General features: G+C 41.0%; 1 protein-coding gene across 1 annotated transcript in view; it reads right to left on the bottom strand.

The window, feature by feature from the left end:
* Positions 1-889: 889 nt before the first annotated feature.
* LOC135463920 (dyslexia-associated protein KIAA0319-like protein) overlaps positions 890-26125 on the bottom strand; it is a 54947-nt gene continuing 29711 nt past the window's right edge. Inside the window, exons 11-25 of the mRNA XM_064741385.1 lie at positions 21049-21138; positions 19272-19404; positions 18140-18204; positions 16879-17039; positions 14927-15183; positions 13391-13542; positions 12345-12496; positions 11458-11596; positions 9896-9966; positions 7988-8049; positions 6877-7022; positions 5283-5405; positions 4468-4564; positions 3636-3724; positions 890-2758 (exon numbers count right to left, since the gene is read on the bottom strand). Coding sequence (XP_064597455.1) covers positions 2601-2758; positions 3636-3724; positions 4468-4564; positions 5283-5405; positions 6877-7022; positions 7988-8049; positions 9896-9966; positions 11458-11596; positions 12345-12496; positions 13391-13542; positions 14927-15183; positions 16879-17039; positions 18140-18204; positions 19272-19404; positions 21049-21138 — 1895 coding nt within the window. The 3' untranslated portion in view covers positions 890-2600. The remainder of the gene's footprint in view (positions 2759-3635; positions 3725-4467; positions 4565-5282; positions 5406-6876; positions 7023-7987; positions 8050-9895; positions 9967-11457; positions 11597-12344; positions 12497-13390; positions 13543-14926; positions 15184-16878; positions 17040-18139; positions 18205-19271; positions 19405-21048; positions 21139-26125) is intronic.

Raw genomic sequence — 26125 nt, forward strand, 5'->3', positions numbered from 1 at the left:
CAACTCTATCAGCTGGTCATGTGTGTTCACGAATGATGTACAACAGTTCATCCACAGCGTTTAATTCAGCGTGTGCCAAACCAGCGGGTTACTGGATGTTCACATTCAATAAATAATACTTATATACAGATGTTCTGCAGATCTGGTGAGATGGGAGGCGGTGGAAGCAGCTCTGGGAAAGATTCCATACAGCGGCTTCATGAATCGGAACTTCACAAAAATTCATCTGATTCTAACGTTATAAAATAATAACGGACTGTACTAAAGTCCGTTTGCAATAAATGAAATCAAATTGCATTTTGAAATCCAGCCCTGGTAATATTTGAAATATCCATATAACTTTTTCAAACTATCAGGTATCAGCACTGGTTCACTGAAATCCTTTCATTAAACACACCCAAAAATTGTTTTGTCACATTAAGACAATCCAATTGATCTGTATGCACATTCTAAGCTATTATAGACGGCCAGTAGGAGCCTTTCTGGTGTACACGGATATCCATATAAACGAAGTAAACTCCAGGGCTAAAATGGACAGCCAGTAGAAGCCTTTCTGGTGTACGCTGACATTTGCAACACGAGCATACCAAGGAAACTTTAAGTTCACCTGAAATACGTTCATCTGAATACGTTCTAAACTGGTATCCTGCGACATTAAGTTCATCAAATTTCAAATGTCAAGGACACAAGAATGATTTCCCTACATTTACATTTACAGAGTTACTTCCCTTTGCTATAACGCGGCAAAATTCCTCGAGTCCATTATGGGCTGCATAACAGTGCGTAAATTGCTGCATGTGGCCCTAAGTTTGGTCGGTAAAAATGCAATTTCAGGAGCACATGAATGACACTTCTGTTACCAAGACTTGGGTTTTTCTGATAAGAACATTTCCATAAAAAAAATTGGACGCATAAATCGGAATCGGGCAAAATGTGAAAATAGGCCACTCTTAAATGCCATCTTGCCACTCTTAAATAACATCTTGCACAGCATGTTTGTCCCCTTTTACAGGTACACGTCTTACGCACATAAAAACGACGTCTTTGTCCCTCGCAAACATAGTAACACCTGTCCATAGCTATGTGTTTGTGTCCGTGTCCGTGTCCGTGTCCGCATGTGTGTGTTTGTAATCAACGGTATGCATACACAAGTACAATAATTATATTATTTATCACCGTCTGTATTCAAAATTATATCTATCCGTATAAAATTATAACATTTATGATAGGCCTCTTTAATGATGGTCAAAGATGATTACAGTCTACTGGTTTGTGAGTTACACAATGATCACGTTCAACCCACAAATTTCCAGATTAGATTGGAATGATATATGAACTTAAGGCCTTTAGCAGGGCAGGAATTACAAGTACTTCAACGTTTTACACAACTTAAGGGGATACAGAATCAGTTCTGATTGGCAGGTGTGAAGGATAGGAAAGTAAAGGCTAACCCTAGGCCAACCTGATGTTCTAGGTATGGCAGGCTTATTCAAGCGTGACCCAGTGAAAGGGGTTTGACCCATAAAACCCTATCTCCACTGTCAGCCAATCACCATCGATTCTGTATCTCTTTAACATCCAATATTCTGGAGATACGCTTTAAACATTCTAATTTACTTCTCCTATATTTAGCTGTGTAAATTTGAGTCCAATATTTGGGCAATTAAACTAGCACACCCATAGAGTAGTGTGGACATTCACAACACTTTGTATTACGATTTTTAGCGGTAAACTTTCCTCGTAAATAAGGTGGCTTTCGTTATGGCGCTAAAACTCACATGTTATTACTTTTGTGGGTGGAACTATTCCCTGCTGTCAGAAATATACAAGTTATACACGTACATGTACGTATAACCCAGTAACAGTGCTAAAATCCGGGTTTCCACTATTCCTGGACTTAGTAAGCTCTTAGAGCACTTAGGGAGCCCTCAACAACCATGACAACGTAGGTTGTAGACAAATATACTGCACGCAGCTATAAAAAAAGCTACTTCACAGCTTTGTGTAAATCTGAACAACTTGTCTTAGGGATCTACGTTTACCTGAATGTTTCTTTTGGGGGTGATCGTAATAATACTACATGTGCAGGCTGTACACGTATAAATATGAATATCACTTCAGGTCACTCCTCCGTTACCGAGATCATAATCGCTACCTACATTCACCTGACTTTGTGGAATAACACATTTTTCAAGTCATCACTTCACTGCCAATGAAATTCTATACAGATATAATTTATGTACAAATTCATCAAAATTATTGGTAAACGACCTTCAGATGACCTTGCTAGGGCTTTGTTATTGGAATGACAACGTCGCCTTCTCTAAAACCAAGTAGTAGTTCACCACTGGTCAATATCCCCGTAGAATATTTATGTATAACAGAATGGGACAGAGCGCGACTCTCTGTGCCATGCCTAAATGTAGTTTTGCGTCTTGTGTTATGAATCCCCTTCCTAGACAATCAGCTGATCATTATCAATAGAACAGATAATCTGCTGAACATTATCAATAAAACAGATAAGCAGCTGATAATTATCAACAATACAGAAAGCTCTACACAAGACAAAATACCAAGAAATGGGAAAGATATTTCCAGCACTACGCCTTTGTCTTGTTTTTGGAATAAGGCCTCGAAAGACCATTCGGTCTCTTTGGAATGTGTCCGTTGGATTTTTTCTGGGAAATAAACAGAGTTTCTTCTTGGCTGGAAAATTCAGAGTCTGACATCATCAAACTACTCTGCTGTAATTTGGACGCTAAAATAGAAAAATGAAAACAAAAAATCATCAGATAAAAGTTGTGAAATTTCCTGCAGTCCATGTTTGGCTTAATTACGCCAAATATTTACTCCCCCCCCCGCCCTTCCTTACCATCAAGAAACACACACGTTTCGATTATTCCAAGGCATGACAATAATTTTTGATGAATTAAATTCGCCACGGCCATTGTTTCAATGTGAAAGAAAATAAACAATGAAGTCTTCTTGATCATTAGATCCGATAAACTGGAGTTCGAAAGTGCATGCGAATGTATATAGCTGAGGGTAAACCATCCTCGGCTGTTCAAACCCATGTATCTGGGGCAAAACTTTCTGTTTGATGAAGATTCCAGAACGTGAATAAGCTACTAGTATACAGCTGGATATTTCAGGGGGCTACTTATAAAATGATAAGAGATTAAGAGCTTTCAACTTATGGGACAAGACGGCGTAATGATAAGAGGTAACCGGGCAGAAGCGTCTCGGCCCAAAACTGCCTTCATCTCCCCTGTTGACGTTAGGCCTATTTAGACACGCTCATCAAATGATACGAACACATTTTCTGTCGTTCGAGGACTACAGTAAATGTGACGTCCCCTTGTTGTGGATAATTGAGATGCACTGAAGCTGTGACAAAACGTTTCACTACACTTTTACTACATTGAAAAAAATCTAAAAAAAATATTTAATGCCGGTTTAAGATACTTTGAATGGTAGTCTTTCAGTGTACATACACATTAGTCAGTTGCTGTCTTTCACTTTACACAATCTTAATTTCAAAATAAAATATATTAGACATACATGAATAATAATCTAGTAATTAATGTCACCTTATGTTCCGAACATTTATGGCTAAAACCAAAACAAATTCCAACCTTTTGGAAGCATTCCAATTTCTTCCTTGTCATCTGTCTCCCGCAAGAGGGTGTAGCGCGTGCGCCTACGGGGCTTCATACAGCGACACCTGATGACAGAACCAAGCAATAACTCAGGGGAACTTACTAAATGATCATCACATACAATTAAAGGGACATATAATCGTTTCTGATTGCCTAGTGTTAGAGATAGGCAAGTCTGGGCTATACATAGCCTCAGCTGAATTTTGGGTTTGGCAGATTTATTCAAGTGTGACCAAAGCTGCACAGTTTAACCCAGGAAATCCTATCTCCATTGTCAGCCAATCAGGGTCGATCCGGTATCTCTTTAAGGTGAAAGAAAATCTGAAAGATATGTTGCATTGTTTACCAGACGATATCTTTTAAACATGTGTATTAACTATCACATAACCAGTAATATTTATAACAGTTAGGACTATGGTACTTATGCTCTGATCAATCTGGTTTTCCAAAATTAATCTGAGAACACACATTTTATCAAAATTGCATGGGAATGAAGGCCAATTATTACAGAACCACAGTCTTCATTAAATACAAAGACATATCTGTGGATTGGGCTGGTTTTCAAACTTGATTTAAGGTTAACTTAAATGAATCTACACAAAAAAATTTATCAAAATTGGACGATATTTTGAAGAGTTATTCCACGAAAATCAAACCATGACAGACCGATCGACAGATAAAATTAATATCTCTCAATTTTCACAAAAGGATGAGATAAAAAAAAAAAACGTCTCTTGCTTAGAAAGTGTGGAAGGAGCACAAGGGAAGAGACCAACACAGACTCAGGAGTGGTCAATACTCAACACACCTTTTCTTCTTACAGCAGCAGACCATTAACCAGAGGGTGCCCGCCACCCCCACCACGGACAGAAACACCACAATCACCACGTATAGGATGCTCCACTCTGAAATATACCAGAAGAGTGTTTGATTGCAGTTTGCTTCCTAGATGTAGTATTTATTTACATGTATCTGATTGATGTTTTACCCCGTACTCAAGTATTTGATTGGTGTTTTATGCCGTACTCAAGAATATTTTACTATGCAATGCCGGCCAGCATTATGGTGTGAGGAAACTGAGCAGAGCTTGGAGGAAACCCATGACCATCCGCAGGTTTGTAGCACAGTAAAACTTCACGATATCTTCTCGCTGACGCTTGTTACCTTCTTCAAAAAAGACAGCCACAGCCAAATTTATTTATTTAATTATTTGATTGGTGTTTTACGCCGTACTCAAGAATATTTTACTTATACGACGGCGGCCAGCATTATGGTGGGAGGAAAACGGGCACGGCCCGGGGGAAACCCACGACCATCAGCAGTTTGCTGACAGACCGCCACAGCCAAATTAATAAACTTGTAACATGGCAAGACAAAAAGAGCCATGTTTTTATCCCGAATTTACTTGAATTTTCTTTGTTTGGAAAAGTACTGTAAGTACCGTAGGGCATATTCACAGTCTGTGATTTGTAGCATTCAACCAAATTTAAATGTTTGAATAATTAGAATAAAATTAGGATCATGTAGCATTCAACCAAATTTAAATGTTTGAATAATTAGAATCAAATTCGGTTCAAAGCTTTGAAGAAGTAGAGCAGTAATGGTTTTCTTGCTAATTCTTACCACAGTTCCTTTCTCTTGACCCCAGGTTTGCCTTGAAGAAATTCTCCATCCAGAAGGCTTCACAGACGCACCTCTTGGTGTACTGGTTACACACCCCATGCCCCGAGCAGTTGTTCTGACACACTGAAAATATACACACAGTTGTTCTGACACACTGAAAATACACACACAGTTGTTTTAACACACTGAAATATACACACAGTTGTTCTGACACACTGAAAATATACACACAGTTTTTCTGACACATTGGAAATACACACACAGTTGTTCTGACACACTGAAAATACACACACGGTTGTTCTGACACACTGAAAATATACACACAGTTGTTCTGACACACTAAAAATAGACACAGTTGTTCTGACACACTGAAAATATAAACACAGTTGTTCTGACACACTGAAAATATAAACACAGTTGTTCTGACACACTGAAAATACACACACAGTTGTTCTTACACAATGAAATGTACACACAGTTCTCCTGACACATTGAAAATGTACATACAGTTGTTCTGACACACTGAAAATATACACACAGTTGTTCTGACACACCGAAAACGAAAATATAAACATAGTTGTTCCGACACACTGAAATATACACACAGTTGTTCTGACACACTGAAAATATACACACAGTTGTTCTGATACACTGAAAATACACGCACAGTTGTTCTGACACACTGAAATATATCTGTACATAATGGAGTTATCTAGGCTAGATACCATAGCTGATGCTACAGTGCACTACGGTAGACACTTCGACCAGAGAGGAAGCCGTACATGGTATGTACCAGCGACCTGCAGATGGTCATGGGTTTCCACTGGGCTGTGCTCACAGTCCTTATACCATAACGGTGGCCACTGTCATACACATGAAATATTCTCGAGTACTGCGTAAAACACCTATCAAACAAATAAATACATGTAAATACAGTACACAAGTAGCGATACTACATACGTGTACATGTAAATACAGTACACAAGTAGCGATACTACATACATGTACTACAAATAATACACATGTCCAACATGCACAAAGTACCTTAAAATACACTAAAATACACCTTGGCTTCAGTTGTATGAGATAGTGTGTTTACAAGATAATCAAGGCACAGACCCAACAACCTTAAAAAAAAAAAAAAAATATAGGCCAAAGCTAATAGAAAACAAAAGAGTTTTCTGCATGTCGGTTGCACATGTGGTACAAGTTTAATGAATACTCCTTAGAGACTACAAGAGATCTTGTGTTTATAAGCCTGACACAAAAAAAAAAAAATAACTAGAATTTACTTTTCGACCATTCACAAATATTCATACTATTTTTCATTATCATGGCAACCCCTGGGTGAAGGGTGTAAACAGGACATTAAGGTCAAGGGTGACAGTAGGGTACACATATGTGCAGACAGACTTACCCGCAGGACATAAAGGTCAAGGGTGACAGTAGGGTACACATATGTGCAGAAAGACTTACCCACAGGACATTACGGTCAAGGGTGACAATAGGGTACACGTACATGCAGACAGACTTACCCACAGGACATTAAGGTCAAGGGTGACAGCAGGCTACACATATGTGCAGACAGACTTACCCACTGTGTCCACAGTGATCAGAGTGTAGTCCAGGATACTGGCTTTGGTAGACAGGATCTGCTTCATCAGTCTCATTACCTCTGTGCCCCTATGCACCTGGGTCTGCTCCTTCATGACAGTCAGCACATAGAAACGAACAATGAGGCTGTGGACACACAAAACCAACAATCAGACTGTGGTCAAAGGAAACCGACAATCAGGCTGTGGTCAAAGGAAACCAACACTGAGGCTGTGGACAAAGGAAACCAACAATCAGGTTGTGGTCAAAGGAAACCAACAATCAGGCTGTGGTAAAAATGAAACCAACAATCAGGTTGTGGTCAAAGGAAACCAACAATCAGGCTGTGGTCAAAGGAAACCAGCAATCAGGCTGTGGTAAAAAGGAAAACAACAATCAGGTTGTGGTCCAAGGAAACCAACAATCAGGCTGTGGGCAAAGGAAACCAACAATCAGGCTGTGGTCAAAGAAAACCAACAATCAGGCTGTGGTCAAAAGAAAACCAACAATCAGGCTTGTGGCAAAGGAAACCAACAACCAGGCTGTGGACAAAGGAAACCAACAATCAGGCTATGGACAAAGGAAACCAACAAACATGCACAAATATGGACAAAAGAAACACACAATCAGGATGTAGACACAGGAAACCAATAATCAGGCTGTGGATGAGAACAAATGCACAACCAGGCTGTGGACAAGAGAAACCCACAATGAAAACGTTAACAAGAGAAATGCACATTGAGACAGTGGACAAGAGAATCCTTCAATGAAAAAGTGACAGAGAAATACACAATTTAACCTTGGACAAGAAAAACCAACAACCAAACTTCACACCAGCAAAGTTAGACAATAGCACATAAACGTGGTTTTAGTTGCTCAAGGTGGGGTCCTTCATAATATTTATAGTTTTTTCTAAAATCTACAACAACAGGTACATTGGAATTGGCTGAATGCAAAAGATTCCCATACTGATTGCCAATATCAACTGTCTAAAACCCAATTCAATAACAGAAATTAATGAGATGTCTTTTGCTCAGAAGGTCATGCTGTCAGCAAGTATGATGTACTTACTGCCCCGTCGTCTGCTCTTCCATCAACTGGGAAATCCTCACGTCTGTCTCCCGAAAGATGTTGACTTGTGTAACAACAACGCCAACTGATCTGCTAAATTTTTCTGAAATGAATCCCATAGAGCCTGTATTAAATACGGAAGTTCATTTGTTTAGTTTATACAAGGCTCTAAATATTGGGTAGATTTCATGGAGATAATTAGTAATGACTGTTCCAACTGTTCAGAACATTGAAGGCGAATTTATTCCGTTCAGTCAGAGGCTAGACATGTTTTCCTTTCAATCAACAGGACTCATCAGGTGCAGGTTCAAACCGAGCCTTGGAAAGCGAATTTGTGGATTCGTCCACTTTTACTTTCTGACAATAACTGCTGGACACCTATTAGTCTTCCAGAAAACTGCCAACAGTTTGTAAATCTCTCTACCTGTAACTCACATGTCAGAGTCTGACAGAAATTTGCCACAGAGTATCTCATTCAAGCAACAATCAAATAAATAAACAAATAAATATTCTACCGTAAGTATTAATCTACTGACCATGAAGCGACCTCCGTTGCCAGCGCGGCACAATGACCCACGAGCCCCTCACCAATGCAGTAAAGTTCAAGTCCAGCTCAAGCTGGCTTCTTCTCCAGCCGTACGGGGGAAGGTCTGCCAGCAACCTACCGATGGTCGTGGGTTTCTCTTGGGCTCTGCTGAATTCCCTCCCACCATAATACTGGCCGCTGTGTATAAGTGAAATATTCTTAAGTACGGCGTAAAACACCAATCAAAAAAATAAATAAATACTGATATGAAAAAATGAATGCCACCGTGTGATTTTCCTGCCAGAAAGGACTGATCCACTGTACATAATGACACATCAACTCACATGCATGGGCACATTAAGCAAGCATTTACACCTACTGTAAATCTTCAACCTTCTCGCATGTTTGCAAGGTGTTTATTCTGAAGGCAATATTAGGTATAGACGGATGAAATCTTACTTATTGTGCAGAACTGAAATTTGCCAATCCAACCAATGTAGTTTTGCCTCCAAAATTATATCAAAAATGTTCATAAACTGCAGTGAAAGTTGGTCTTTCATCTGAGAAAATCTTGAGGAGTTAGGGTACCTTAAATAATACATACATGTAGTTACTTAATTTACTTCTTTACCTGAGTTTTTTTTTTTTTTTTGGTTTAAAGAGCCTATTCTGGAAATTTTGGTCTAAAATCCATATTCATACCTCAAATTACTGTCTTTCAACAAATATCAGACTTGCATCTGTACTATTTATAGTGTTGAAATCATGACTAAGTTTGAAAAAAAATGCCAATGTAACCCACTTCATAAATTTTCGGACCACCAATTAGGAATGGTGACACAAATACAGAAAAGGCTGATATTTTGTGAAGGGGAAACTACATGTATTTGAGCTATTCTAAAATCATTGCAAAAATTCGACTGTATTTGAGCTGAGTGACACTGAAAAGCATGAAATTAAATAAATAATTAAGAGTATATTCATATTCTGTGATATTGTAAGGGAGTGTGGACAATCAAATGGCAGCTGTTGTGCGATATCATAAGGGAGTGTGGACAAACAATAGCAGCTGTCACGCGATATCGCAAGGGAGTTTGGACAATCCACACGTAGCCATCCTGTGATATCTTAAGGCAGTGTGGACAATCAACATGCAGCTGTCGTGCGATATCGTAAGGCAGTGTGGAAAATCAATGGCAGCTAAAGAGAGCACGGCTTTGAACCTGTCTTAGACATATTACATAATTGTAGCAAAACATTCACATAAAACATCGAAAGAAAGGGCACAGTATCGTACAGCGAGACGTGATAGCTCAAAGCTAAGATACTTACATACACCTATACAACTGTTGTTTTATTCATGTGATCGGATGACTTATAGAGCATCCTAGAGGCGCCACAAACTTCAACAACACAAACGTACCTTGTTTTCTTCTGTAAACGTTGAGAGATCAGCCTTAATGTGAAGTTCTACAACGTCCAGGGCATGAGGATCTGAAAACATAAAATAACCAACTCTTCTACACAAAATGTACACATATATATGATTCCAGAATTATTGCCAGCTATTGTTTCATTATAGCAGCGATGGTGCGCATCAGAAGATCTGGTCTGATTTCTCCTGAAATATGCCTCTGATTACAGAGCAGGAAATTATGAAATGGACAAGACTCTCGCAAACTAAGAAATAATACACGTCCTTGATCTTAACATAAGCCACACTACTCAACAATGACACAAAATTCATTGAGAAACTTACTGACCACAAAAATGCATGTTTAGAGGCAAATAAATGTTCCATAATATTACACTGGGTGTTGAAAGTTGGACCTTCCCCTAGGTATACCTTCCAAACAAACCCTAACACTACTGATAATCAGACAAAGCCAGCAACTTAGTCATGGACGAAGTCGAAAGTCATTTACTGTACTTCCTGAACCCTTCTAGATTACACCTAAGGGAAGGTCTGTCAGCAACCTGTCGGATGGTCATGGGTTTCCCTAGGGCCCTGCCTGGTTTCCTCCCACCATAATGCTTGCCGCTGTTGTATAAGTGAAATATTTCTGAGTACCACGTAAAACACCAATGAAATAAATAAATAAATACATAAATACACCTAAGGAGATTCTCAACAACACGCCCATAGTATCTCAGAAATCTGAACAACATGCCTCTGACAGCCTGATTTCAGAAGGCACTTTTTAAGAGTCAAACAGACAAACGTGTATTTCCATTATAAAAGGTAAGGGTGAGAAAAATGGTGGGACACAGTGGAAATGAGGTGTGTTTTATGGTAGTTTGAGGGTCTCTTGCCTAAAGCGATGGCCTCCCACAATGTGATTTTTCTGTGATGTTGTGCAATACATGACAAGATTTTACACGTTTGCACAGTGGCGCGACTTTGCACTATGAAACGTGAGATATTGTCCGGGAGTGTGGACAATCAACATGCAGCCGTCGCAAGATGTTGTCAGGGAGTGTGGACAATCCACATGCAGCTGTCCTGCGATATCGTAAGGGAGTCTGGACAATCCACAGTCTTGCGATATCGTAAGGCAGTGTGGACAATCAATAGCAGCTGTCATGCCATATCGTAAGGTAAGGAAGTGTGGACAAACAATAGCAGCTGTCGTGCAATATCGTAAGGCAGTGTGGACAAACAATAGCAGCTGTCGTGCGATATCGTAAGGCAGTGTGGACAAACAATAGCAGCTAAAGAGAGCAGGGCTTTGAACTGTCTTAGACATATTATATAACTGTAGCAAAATATTCACATGAAACATCGAAGGGGAAGGCACAGTATCGTACAGTGAGACGGGATAGCTCCTACAACGTTGAGTGGCAGTTCCACCATGTTGCATGAAATGAAGCTGTGCAGTGATGTTGAATAATATTGACAGAAATATTGTACAGTGGGAGGTTGGCTTTGAGTTGATAAGGTGACTTCACCTGTACAAACCCTACCCCACCCATCCCTGCCTGTACCTGGTTTGACCGTGACAGAAGCCGTGTCAGTCTGTGTCAAGCCCTCTGTGTCCGTCACTTCTAACACGAATACGTATCTCCCGGCGATTACATTGGTGATCTGCAACACTGCCTGGTGGTCAGATCCATTGAGGACATCCTGAAACAAGGGAGACAACCTTATTATAAATCTCTTTGTTTGACATACATGTATATTCATGAGCAGTACAATAAGGTGCTCAGTGTTAATTTGAAAAACTTCCAACTTCTTCATAATAAACATAAATTTATATAATTATTTCATTGGAGTTTTACACAGTACCGGTACTCAAAAATATTACACTGGATGGCGGCCAGCATGATTGAGGAATAATTAACATAAAGACTTTTCAACTGAAAGTCTGTCACTCCATACAACTTCGAATGTGCAGCAGGCATGCAAAATTAAAGCAAATGGTCAGATTAATTTTTACAAAGTACTCTATATTAGGGCACATGAAAACTAGCCACATAATCAATGTTGGGCACCTAACAAGAGGTCTGTAGTTCACCCCAAGAGGTCTGTAGTTCACCCCAAGTTGTCCACTTTCACTGAGCCGAAAAAAAAAAATAGACTGTAACTGTGTAAGTGAAACACTCTTAGGTATCGTGTTAGACAACAATAAATAAATAATAAACAAACAAAGACCTTGTCAAGGTTTGCAAATTATGTGGAACTTGTAAAATATGTCAAATAACTCCAGGGACATGAACAGTGCATGGGCAGGTAGATATGCTTGCTGATAAGATTGGTGTTTGATTTATACAACAGCGGCCAGCATTATGGCGGGGGGAAACCACGCAAAGACCTGAGCAGAGCAGAGCCGCGCCCCGGGGGGAAAAAGGTAGATATGTGAGTAACAACATACCCCAGCCGCCAGACTCTGTGGGTCCCGAGTCCAGGTGTATTTGACAATACCATAATCGTCTGAGGACAAGCTTCCGTTAACCGTGATCAGTGCTAAGGGCAGGTGCACAGTCTGGTCTCCCCCAGCGTTTGCTACAGGAGGTTTGTTTGGATCTGACAAACACAGACAAAAAATTTAACCATGTTTGAAGAACACACCTCATGACAAACCAATTTCCCTCTGCAGCTAATCTATAAATCTGTAATTATAATTTTTTGTATTTTTTTGGGGGGGGGGAGGGGGGATGTCAATTACAGACCACAAATTACATGTATGCAGGAGCCATTTACAGACCACAAATTATGCAGGAGCCATTTACAGACCACAAATTATGCAGGAGCCATTTACAGACCACAAATTATGCAGGAGTCATTTACAGACCACAAATTATGTAGGAGCCATTTACAGACCACAAATTATGCAGGAGTCATTTACAGACCACAAATTATGCAGGAGCCATTTACAGACCACAAATTATGCAGGAGTCATTTACACACCACAAATTATGTAGGAGCCATTTACAGACCACAAATTATGCAGGAGCCATTTACAGACCACAAATTATGCAGGAGTCATTTACAGACCACACATTATGCAGGAGCCATTTACAGACTACACATTATCCAGGAGTCATTTACAGACCACAAATGATGCAGGAGTAAAATACTGCGAAAAAGTTACGATCACCTTACAATTCTTTCGCACAACATGGCTCAGTTTACAATACATTCTAAATTCAGCTGTAAAGTTTACAATCAACTGTAAGATCTCTTTGTGTTGTTATCAGTTGTTATAAACATTATAAAGGCCAGGGGCCTGTAAATGTTTCTTTTATGACACCATGACGCCTGGGGGTGAAATACCAAAATGTCATAACAAAAGTGAAATCCAACTACAGGTCAAACATCACTTTCATCAGTGAAGGAAATCCGGACATTTTACCTTTATATTGATACATGTAATAAGCATAAATCTACACTAAGTTTTTAGCACAGAGGGTGACATACTTTCCACGACATGAACAGTTAGGTCAGCAGAGTTCTCTTCCCCTTCCTTGTCTTGAACAGTCAGGCTGAATGAGTAGTCTCCCTTCTGGATCTCTCCTGTTGTCTTAGCTAGGGGCTCCGTGTCCCTGTCGATCACTAAGTCTGTCGGACCACTGGAAAACAGCAGAGAACAGGTGAGAAAGAGCAGGTATAATTTATCTAGACTTGTATGTACATATATATATGCTGGAAACTTTTAAATTATGCTATTGAACAATTATTGAGTGCATATTTATGTATACTCTGTTTTGTCGTAGCACGGCGAGTCCATGCTGCCAACCAGAATAAAGGATTGCTCATTTATTATGTCATACCGGGTACTGAACAATTTTTCAGTGGATGAGTCTTTCGATGTGTGTATACATACAACGTGTCTTCTTGTGGCAGGATGAGTCCATGCTGCCGAAGTGCTGCCGCCACTGAAGTATCAAGTCGAAGACACCAGATATGACACCATTACAAGTCACATTATAATGTAATGAAATTGGAAGTGATTGACAAAGAAATGTGCGAGTGAAGAAATGACCAGCCCACGGGAGACTCTCGAGGGATAATTAAATGTTGTTTTACAGCACAGGGTGATTTACCACAAACTCGCAAGCTACATGGAACTTCTCTATTGTCACATTTGAGGGCATGTTATTGATTCTAAAGAGTGGGACAAAGCTACTAAATAGACTTACCATTACCTTATTTGGTTTCCCTCCCTATTGCCATTGCTTAACTAGAGCATTATCGGTGTCCGCAACAGGAGGGCAATTGCCGTACAGTATTCACAATGTGAATGGACTGGTTATAGTAGGCTACTATCCTTACAGTCACATATGGGGAATAATAGCGTGAACACTTAAAATTAAGCAGAGATTCTGTACACAACATACATTATTTGTGCTATGTAATAAATTGTTAAACCGTTTATCTGTTTCCTTGGTTCGTTGTTGTTGAAATCCCTATCACATCCACAGTCCACTCGATTCTTAAGTTATACCAAGTCTGGAATAGGTTATTAACACCGTACTGGAGTGGTTACACTGATGACTGGCCTTGATGTGTAAACTCACTGACGAGGGTACTCATATCGGCCGTTTGAAGTCAATTAGGCCTACTGGGTTGTACTTCGCAGACTAATTTATACAGTAGGCCTGCCAACCCGTACCACGTTGCAATACTGACACTGGACCAGCCAGTCATGTTTCCTTGCTTTAACCTCTCGTGATGTCTTGGATTGCTTACAACTGAAACAAGCAAAACTTCCAGTATAAACAGCTACAACAAGTACCCTATCTCACCTGAGCTGCGAAACTTCCAGTACAAACAGCTACAACAAGTACCCTACCTCACCTGAGCTGCGAATCTTCCAGTACAAACGGCTACAACAAGTACCTTATCTCACCTGAGCTGCGAAACTTCCAGTACAAACAGCTACAACAAGTACCTTATCTCACCTGAGCTGCAAAACTTCCAGTACAAACAGCTACAACTGGTACCCTTTCTCACCTGAGCTGTTTCCAAGCGTACTTCACGATGGCTTTATCATCGGTGCTATTTCTACCGTCCAGTGTCAGGCTGGTCAGAGGCAGGGATATGGTCTGCTCGGACCCCGGGTTAGCCTTCGGAGGCTGATTCGTAGCCTTCTTCACAAACACATGTACCTCTTTAGTGTCCGTCTGTCCGGCCGTGTCTGTCACGATTAGGGAGAAGGTGTAGTCTCCTTCCTGGAGGCCTGACAGATGAAGGATAGGCTCACGGACACCCTGCAAACAGAAGACGGACAAAACACAAGGAGCTTCATCCTCAAGATGGAACTGGTACAAGCAAAACTGCTCATTTAAGAGTTAATCTACCCACATATATAGTCCCCTCACTCTTTTGCCTCATTGCTTTGTGTTTAAAGGCAAAGAAAACACTAAAATGAAGTATATATCAGATGAAAGACCATTAAAATCTGTCCAGGAAAATAGGTGGATTTATTTTTTAGACAATTTTTTAACTAAGTAAAATACATTTAAATATCCCAATGTGACCTTTTCTGACCACAATGAGAGCAGTGACGTCCCATAAGGTTTTTGCTACTTACACACGCATTACAAAATGCATATACATACAGATCTGTAAACGAATTAGTCTATTTGACCATGAAACGAATTATTTCAGGCAAAAATTTTAGATGTGACGTAAGTGATACCTTCTGGGTCACAACAGACCACCATAGAATCTTATCTTGTTACATAATTTTACTCGGTTAGAAAAATAAATCCTACAATTTCCCTGGACAGTTGACTACGGTGGTCACAACAGACCACCATAGAATCTTATCTTGTTACATAATTTTACTCGGTTAGAAAAATAAATCCTACAATTTCCCTGGACAGTTGACTATGGTGGTCACAACAGACCACCATAGAATCTTATGTTGTTACATAATTTTACTCGGTTAGAAAAATAAATCCAACAATTTCCCTGGACAGTTGACTACGGTGGTCACAACAGACCACCATAGAATCTTATGTTGTTACATAATTTTACTCGGTTAGAAAAATAAATCCAACAATTTCGCTGGACAGTTGACTATGGTGGTCACAACAGACCACCATAGAATCTTATGTTGTTACATAATTTTACTCGGTTAGAAAAATAAATCCAACAATTTCCCTGGACAGTTGACTATGGTGGTCACAACAGACCACCATAGAATCTTATGTTGTTACATAATTTTACTCGGTTAGAAAAATAAATCCAACCATTTCCCTGGACAGTTTTAAATGGTTTTTCATCTGACATGCAGCATGCTTCACTCTGGAGTGGTCTTTACCTATAATGCCATAATAAAGAATATTTCACTTATACGATCGCGGGCTGGTTTAGGGGTGGGGAGTTCCCAAAGTACATCACCGACCTTCACCTGAAGCCACCACCGATCCAGCGAGAGCTGGAGTCAACCATGTGACCTTAGGCAACACTTTTATTTTGTGTTTCATGGGCAAGACACAAAAAACTCCAAAAATGGTATAAAAACAAACCTGAAAATCAACATTAATTTTATTTCGTCACTGGGCCCTCCTTGGCTCAGTTGGTTAGTGCGCTAGAGCAGTGTAATGACCGAGATGCCTCTCACCCATGCGGTCGCCGCGAGTTCGAGTCCACCTCATGCTGGCTTCCTCTAGGGCCGTAAATGGGAAGATCTTCCAGTAACCTGTGGATGGTCGTGGATTTCCCCTGGGCTCTGCCCGATTTACTTCCACCATAATGCTGGTGGTGGTCGTATAAGTGAAATGCTCTTGAGTACGGAGTAAGACAACGATCAAATAAATAAATATTTTGTCACTCTTGTGCACTGACCAACAAGAAGAGCATGGGAGAAAAAACTTCCTGCAAGCCAGCTGCATCTGCACTGTACACGTATACTTGATTGACATTTGGATTCATTAGTTGTATCGTGAATTTCGTACCACCATATCTGCCGTGAGTTTATCTGTGCCAGTTTTCAGCCACTCGTAGGACTTGATGCCTTTGTCGTCTGTGCTGCCATTCCCGTACAGTGTGACCTCATTCTTGGGAAGGTGAATCACGATGTCCGAGCCCGGGAACGCCTTAGGAGGATAGTCCGTTTCTATCAACGAAACAAAGAAACAGACAGAACACCAGATAAAAAAACGAACAGCCAAACATTCAGGTTAGATGTTTCGCGTTTGCTTGACACCAAATTGCACCAAAGTTGCAATGACAACAGGATTATTGGAATTTAGTGGAATTTAACAATTTGTTATTTCATAATTTCAGAGCTACTTTTTAGTTCAGCTGCTGATCAGTTCCTTGCCATGAGAAAAACTGACATTATTCCAAGAGGTTTATTCCATTTATTCCAAAAAAAAAGCCAGGAAATCCAATATGGCTGACCTCCATAGGAACAAGGTAAATCAAAGAATATATGTAATAATTTAGTACTAAACGGGTATCCCTTCCCCTCAAATCGTGGTATTAAGTTATAATATGTGTAGACATGAGTGAGTGAGTGAGTGCTTGGGGTTTAACGTCGTACTCAACAATTTTTCAGTCATATGACGACGAAGGAATCATTAGGGTGCATGTATGTATAATGTGCCTCCTTGTTGCAGGACGGATTTCCACCGCTCTTTTATTTAGTGCTGCATCACTGAGACGACTTACCGAAGGCAAGTAAGCCGTCTCGCCCGAGCCATTATACTCATACGGGTCAACCAGTCGTTGCACTATCCCCTTCATGCTGAACGCCAAGCGAGGAAGTTACAACTTCCTCTTTTAAAGTCTTAGGTGTGACTCGATCAAGGATTGATCCTGGATCTACCGGTCCCGAAGCGGACGCTCTACCAACTGTGCTATCCGTGCTGGTGAGTCCGGGGGGAACCCACAACCATCCGCAGGTTACTGCCAGACCTTCCCACTTACGACCGGAGAGGAAGTCAGCATGAACTGGACTTGAACTCACAGCGGCCGTAATGTAACCCATAATTTCACAACAATAGATGCGACAGGAAAGCCTAAAGGAACAGTTTAATTAAAAATTGATTGATTTAATTACTTGACCGGGCGTTTACACCATACTCACTTTCATCTTAAAACACAAGGCGTGTAGGCAGGGACTGGTGTACAGCCACTGGCATGCCTACATGTGGCAATTTGATTGGCATGGCAAAATTTCTATGACAAAGTCAGGAAGCAGGCAAATCTTACCTTTGATGACAGTGACATTAGCCAAGGCGGAGCTACTTTCCCCGTCTGAATCTGTGACAGTCAGTCTGTAAGTTACAAGAAAAGAAAATGACGAAATGATTTATAAATATTTAAATGGAAAGAAACTAGTACTAAGTACTAAGCATACGTTGGATGACTATTAAAAAATAAATGTGAAAATACCTTCACTTTTTTCTGCATTGCTCTTTAAATTAAATGCAGTCAAATGTTTGGACTGTAAGGTGGGCTTTCTGAGCCATGCTGACAATGTACATGGTCTATAAGACCTTACATTTATATATGACATGAGCTGCATTTAACAGTCTTCCATCAAGCATTTAACAGGCTTCTATCAAACACTTAGCAGGCTTCTATCAAACATTTGGCAGGCTTCTATCAAGAATTTAACAGGCTTCTATCAAACATTTGACAGGCTTCCATCAAGCATTTAACAGGCTTCTATCAAACATTTAACAGGCTTTTATCAAGCATTTGGCAGGCTTCCATCTAGCATTTTACAGGCTTCTATCAAGCATTTAACAGGCTTCCATCTAGCATTTAATAGGCTTCTATCAAGCATTTAACAGGCTTCTATCAAGCATTTAACAGGCTTCTATCAAGCATTTAACAGGCTTCTATCAAGCATTTATAAATGTTCCCACACTGAATTATCACGTTCACCACCAGGTCACAGAATCATCATAAGTACACGTCTACTGTAAATGACAGATCGTGGTAGAACACACAGTCTATCTGTTAACACTGAGCGTAGATGTACTTTCAAATACTAAAGAAATGACTCTGAAACCACATGTATTATAAAGCAACTGTTGTTCACAATAAGGGAACATTTGGCGACTTCAAATACAGCTGAAAAGTCAGTTTATGATGGACACAAATATTTGTTTGGTCAAGTGTTTGGTTAATTGCTTGGTTAAGTATAGTTTTGCCACTTTCGAAATTTATACATGTATGTAATGTAAATTTTTCAAATACTTCTAAGATTTAATGAAAACTTATTTACAGGTCATTTAACTTTTAACTTGGTTATTTAATGTCCAGTTCTGCCACATGTCCTTTAGAATTCCTCTGAAACTTACTCAGATAATTCCATGAATTAGATAAAACTTACTTGAAGGTAAAGTTTCCAGGAACCAGATCAGTCAGAGTTAACATGGCTTCCTTCCCATTGATCTGGTGACCTTGGATGGGACCCGACACCTCCTCCCACTGATAGCTGACGATTTTATCATCATCTGTGCTGTCTGTCACAAAAACCAAACAGAATATCAAATGTAACATCTGACACCTCCTCCACTGATAGCTGACGATTTTATCATCATCTGTGCTGTCTGTCATAAACCAAACAGAATATCACATGTAACATCTGACCCCTCTTCCCACTGATAGCTGACAATCTTATCATCATCTGTGCTGTCTGTCACAAAAACCAAACAGAATATCAAATGTAACATCTGACACCTCCTCCACTGATAGCTGACGATTTTATCATCATCTGTGCTGTCTGTCATAAACCAAACAGAATATCACATGTAACATCTGACACCTCCTCCCACTGATAGCTGACAATCTTATCATCATCTGAGCTGTCTGTCATAAAACAACCAGAATATCAAATGTAACATCTGACATCTCCTCCCACTGGTAGCTGACGATCTTATCATCATCTGTACTATCTGTCACAAACCAAATAGAATATCAAATGTAACATCTGACACCTCCTCCCACTGATAGCTGACGATCTTATCATCATCTGAGCTGTCTGTCACAAACCAAACAGAATATCAAATGTAACATCTGACACCTCCTCCCACTGATAGCTGACGATCTTATCATCATCTGTACTATCTGTCACAAACCAAATAGAATATCAAATGTAACATCTGACATCTCCTCCCACTGATAGCTGACGATTTTATCATCATCTGTACTGTCTGTCACAAACCAAACAGAATATCAAATGTAACATCTGACACCTCCTCCCACTGATAGCTGACGATCTTATCATCATCTGTACTATCTGTCACAAACCAAATAGAATATCAAATGTAACATCTGACATCTCCTCCCACTGATAGCTGACGATTTTATCATCATCTGTGCTGTCTGTCATAAAACAACCAGAATATCAAATGTAACATCTGACACCTCCTCCCACTGATAGCTGACGATCTTATCATCATCTGAGCTGTCTGCCACAAATCAAACAGAATATCAAATGTAACATCTGACATCTCCTCCCACTGGTAGCTGACGATTTTATCATCATCTGTGCTGTCTGTCACAAACCAAACAGAATATCACATGTAACATCTGACACCTCCTCCCACTGATAGCTGACGATCTTATCATCATCTGAGCTGTCTGCCACAAATCAAACAGAATATCAAATGTAACATCTGACATCTCCTCCCACTGGTAGCTGACGATCTTATCATCATCTCTAATGTCTGTCTCAAACCAAACAGAATACCAAATGTAACATCTGACACCTCTCACCGATAGCTCACGATCTTATCATCACTGTCTGTACTGTCTGACACCTCACGATCTTACCGTCTGTACTGCCTGTCAGCTGAAAAATCATCTGTACTGTCTGTCAGCTAATAATCACCTGTACTGTCTGTCAGCTGACAATCATCTGTACTACCTGTCAGCTGACAATCATCTGTATTGTCTGACAGCTCATAATCTTATCGTCTATACTGCCTGTCACAACCCAAACATAATACAGAAGGTAACATGACTGATAAGGATAGCATAATTATAACTTCAGAAAAGAAGTTAGCTACACAACACAGACTGAGCTACTCATTTATCTGTGGTTTTCACCTCATCCAATCAGAATACATGCACCCATACACACAGTATCTTGGCTTCTCACTTACCTGAGCCATCTAAAATTGGGGACTTCGGGAGAACTACAGACTGAGACTTTGGCTTTATTATGGCCACAGGAGGCTGGTTCTGTCTGGCGGCTGTAACAGGAAGGTCAACGTGTGAGGCAAGGAGGACAGACTGACCACACAATGTACATATGTGAAGGAACAACACAAGGCATCACTTCTCTTATTACACCTTGATATTTCACACTCAGAAAAACATTTGATATCGCAATCAGAACTAAGCAGTGTGACTTCCTAATGCAAGATTTTACCATTTCTGCATTGTACATCACATGGTGTGATAAAATGCTCAATTATTCAAAATCCTCGTAATGTCAAAATACAAATAATGAATAAATTATTGTGCAGTGAATATGCTGAAGGTTAATTACCATAAATACAGTGACTTGACTGGCCTAAAGTTTCGTCCTGGGACTCGGAAAGTGTGTCCCAGGATTCACTGTGGTTCTTACTGACAGGGCGCCGAGGGAGAGCATCAGGGGTGGTCAGGGGATTATACTGACAGTTCAAGAATGTAATAAACAAGCTCATGCTTCACTGAGCAGTTAATCTGTGCTCCTACCACCAACAGTTCACGCTTCACTGAGCAGTTAGTTTATGCTCCTGCCACCAACAATTCATGCTTCACTGAGCAGCTAGTCTGTGCTCCTACCACCAACAGTTCATGTTTCACTGAGCAGTTAGTCTGTGCTCCTACCACCAACAGTTCACGTTTTTCTCCGTTTTAAGCATACTGATTTTAGTACATGCGCTTTGTCACAGGTTGATTGCCTTATTATCAATATTTTGGGATGAATGGGAATTTGGGAGAAAACTGTGGAGAATGACTACCTTTACACATGTGGAGTGTTAAACTGCAGGGCTCTCTGTATACTAAGCTGCAGCAGAATTTAGCACCCTGTGCATCCATACTTGCCATCTAGGTCTACCAGCAGACTAGACGAAGATGTCATATTGCGATAAAAGCGACACGTACACACGTGTGTGTGTGTGACACTGCAGCTAAACATTTACTGTTCATTCTGGCGTAAATTGAAAGGCTGTCAACTTCCGCCTATATTTCGTAAAAATGAATTCTTAATTTACATAATATTTAATCCAGTTCCCTCAGATGAAAATTGAGTCATACAGATTGGTTTTATCTGCAAGTAGACACAAACCACTTACAATCACAGGACTCAAAATCGTGCATACTCTTCGATCACGTGATTTTTGCTCGCCAAAGGCAAAACAATAATCTTATCTGTTGCTGGCCTGTCTCCCGATAAGCCAGACTCGCACAAGGTGCTACCAAAAAGGGGGAAAATTAAGTACGTTTTCTGTTTAATGGGAGGTTCATGGTATATGAAAATGTGGGAAAGGGAATTCTTCCGCAACAGGACAGTTCCGGCTGTCAAGAAACAAAATGTGCGTGTGGACTGACATTCTAAACTGGAATAACATGGACACGGGAAGCCGATGACAGATATTTATCAGTTAAATTTGTTTTTAGCTAAAATACATTTGTACACATATTTGTTCCATAATGAGGGATCTCAGTAGACAAGCTGTCACCAGATAACAGCGTGAGGTGACTTCCACGTACATGTAGGCCTAACCCAAATAATCGGTTCATCTACAGTGAACATTCTGCATGCAACATTCTTTGTTTGGTGTGATCATGCTTTCGGACAGTGTTTGGAATTTAAAGGTTTGTAATAGACATCACCTGTCTTAATACTTTCTTCGATTTCACCCATGGGCATATTGAGAGATGTACATGTAGGTCTACTAGTCGGGAGACCTGCACACCTCACTGTCAGTGACTTCACCCCACATGGCAAGGATTAGCAACCAGAGCTGCCAGTGCCATGCAGGGTAATAAAACTGAAGGGGGAGGGGCTCACTCTCATGTGTCATCTTGCTCCCAACTCATGTGCAAAAGTTTAGGTCATTTACCAAATTACTCTCATGAAAGGTGGAAATGATGACCCAGTTTACAATTCAGGTCCTATGGGTTATCATTGCGATGGGTTATCATTGCTATCTCTCACCTGGGCGATACACATGTCAGACATACAATTCGTATGGGTTATCATTGCCATCTCTCACCTGGGCAGTACACATGTCAGGCATACAATTCCTATGGGTTATCATTGCAATCTCTCACCTGGGCAATACACATGTCAGGCATACAATTCCTATGGGTTATCATTGCCATCTCATTTGGGCAGTACACATGTCAGGCATACAATTCCTATGGAATATCATTGCCATCTCTCACCTGGGCAGTACCCATGTCAGGCATACAATTCCTATGGGTTATCATTGCAATCTCTCACCTGGGCAGTACACATGTCAGGCATACAATTCCTATGGGTTATCATTGCCATCTCTCACCTGGGCAGTACCCATGTCAGGCATACTATTCCTATGGGTTATCATTGCCATCTCTCACCTGGGCAGTACACATGTCAGGCATAAAATTCCTATGGGTTATCATTGCCATCTCTCACCTGGGCAGTACCCATGTCAGGCATACAATTCCTATGGGTTATCACTGCCATCTCTCACCTGGGCAGTACACGTCAGGCATACTATTCCTATGGGTTATCATTGCCATCTTTCACCTGGGCAGTACACATGTCAGGCATACAATTCCTATGTGTTATCATTGCCATCTCTCACCTGGGCAGTACACGTCAGGCCTACTATTCCTATGGGTTATCATTGCCATCTCTCACCTGGGCAGTACACATGTCAGGCATACAATTCCTATGGGTTAACATTGCCATCTCTCACCTGGGCAGTACACATGTCAGGCATACAATTCCTATGGGTTATCATTGCCATCTCTCACCTGGGCAGTACACATGTCAGGCATACAATTCCTATGGGTTATCATTGCCATCTCTCACCTGGGCAGTACACATGTCAGGCATACAATTCCTATGGGTTATCATTGCCATCTCTCACCTGGGCAGTACCCATGTCAGGCATACAATTCCTATGGGTTATCATTGCCATCTCTCACCTGGGCAGTACACATGTCAGGCATACAATTCCTATGGGTTATCATTGCCATCTCTCACCTGGGCAGTACACATGTCAGGCATACTATTCCTATGGGTTATCATTGCCATCTCTCACCTGGGCAGTACACATGTCAGGCATACAATTCCTATGGGTTATCATTGCCATCTCTCACCTGGGCAGTACACACGTCAGGCATACAATTCCTATGGGTTATCATTGCCATCTCTCACCTGGGCAGTACCCACGTCAGGCATACAATTCCTATGTGTTATCATTGCCATCTCTCACCTGGGCAGTACCCATGTCAGGCATACAATTCCTATGGGTTATCATTGCCATCTCTCACCTGGGCAGTACCCATGTCAGGCATACAATTCCTATGGGTTATCATTGCCATCTCTCACCTGGGCAGTACACACGTCAGGCATACAATTCCTATGTGTTATCATTGCCATCTCTCACCTGGGCAGTACACACGTCAGGCATACAATTCCTATGGGTTATCATTGCCATCTCTCACCTGGGCAGTACCCATGTCAGGCATACAATTCCTATGGGTTATCATTGCCATCTCTCACCTGGGCAGTACACATGTCAGGCATACTATTCCTATGGGTTATCATTGCCATCTCTCACCTGGGCAGTACACATGTCAGGCATACAATTCCTATGGGTTATCATTGCTATCTCTCACCTGGGCAGTACACATGTCAGGCATACAATTCCTATGGGTTATCATTGCCATCTCTCACCTGGGCAGTACCCATGTCAGGCATACAATTCCTATGGGTTATCATTGCCATCTCTCACCTGGGCAGTACACATGTCAGGCATACAATTCCTATGGGTTATCACTGCCATCTCTCACCTGGGCAGTACCCATGTCAGGCATACAATTCCTATGGGTTATCATTGCCATCTCTCACCTGGGCAGTACCCATGTCAGGCATACTATTCCTATGGGTTATCATTGCCATCTCTCACCTGGGCAGTACACATGTCAGGCATACTATTCCTATGGGTTATCATTGCCATCTCTCACCTGGGCAGTACCCATGTCAGGCATACAATTCCTATGGGTTATCATTGCCATCTCTCACCTGGGCAGTACACATGTCAGGCATACAATTCCTATGGGTTATCATTGCCATCTCTCACCTGGGCAGTACACATGTCAGGCATACAATTCCTATGTGTTATCATTGCCATCTCTCACCTGGGCAGTACCCATGTCAGGCATACAATTCCTATGGGTTATCATTGCCATCTCTCACCTGGGCAGTACACATGTCAGGCATACAATTCCTATGTGTTATCATTGCCATCTCTCACCTGGGCAGTACCCATGTCAGGCATACAATTCCTATGTGTTATCATTGCCATCTCTCACCTGGGCAGTACACATGTCAGGCATACAATTCCTATGTGTTATCATTGCCATCTCTCACCTGGGCAGTACACATGTCAGGCATACAATTCCTATGTGTTATCATTGCCATCTCTCACCTGGGCAGTACACGTCAGGCATACTATTCCTATGGGTTATCACTGCCATCTCTCACCTGGGCAGTACCCATGTCAGGCATACAATTCCTATGGGTTATCACTGCCATCTCTCACCTGGGCAGTACCCATGTCAGGCATACAATTCCTATGGGTTATCATTGCCATCTCTCACCTGGGCAGTACACATGTCAGGCATACAATTCCTATGGGTTATCACTGCCATCTCTCACCTGGGCAGTACACATGTCAGGCATACAATTCCTATGGGTTATCACTGCCATCTCTCACCTGGGCAGTACACATGTCAGGCATACAATTCCTATGGGTTATCATTGCCATCTCTCACCTGGGCAGTACCCATGTCAGGCATACAATTCCTATGGGTTATCATTGCCATCTCTCACCTGGGCAGTACCCATGTCAGGCATACAATTCCTATGGGTTATCATTGCCATCTCTCACCTGGGCAGTACCCATGTCAGGCATACAATTAGTATGGGTTATCATTGCCATCTCTCACCTGGGCAGTACACATGTC

The sequence above is a fragment of the Liolophura sinensis genome, chromosome 3 (assembly GCF_032854445.1).
Source record: "Liolophura sinensis isolate JHLJ2023 chromosome 3, CUHK_Ljap_v2, whole genome shotgun sequence".
Classification (NCBI taxonomy): Eukaryota; Metazoa; Mollusca; class Polyplacophora; order Chitonida; family Chitonidae; genus Liolophura; species Liolophura sinensis.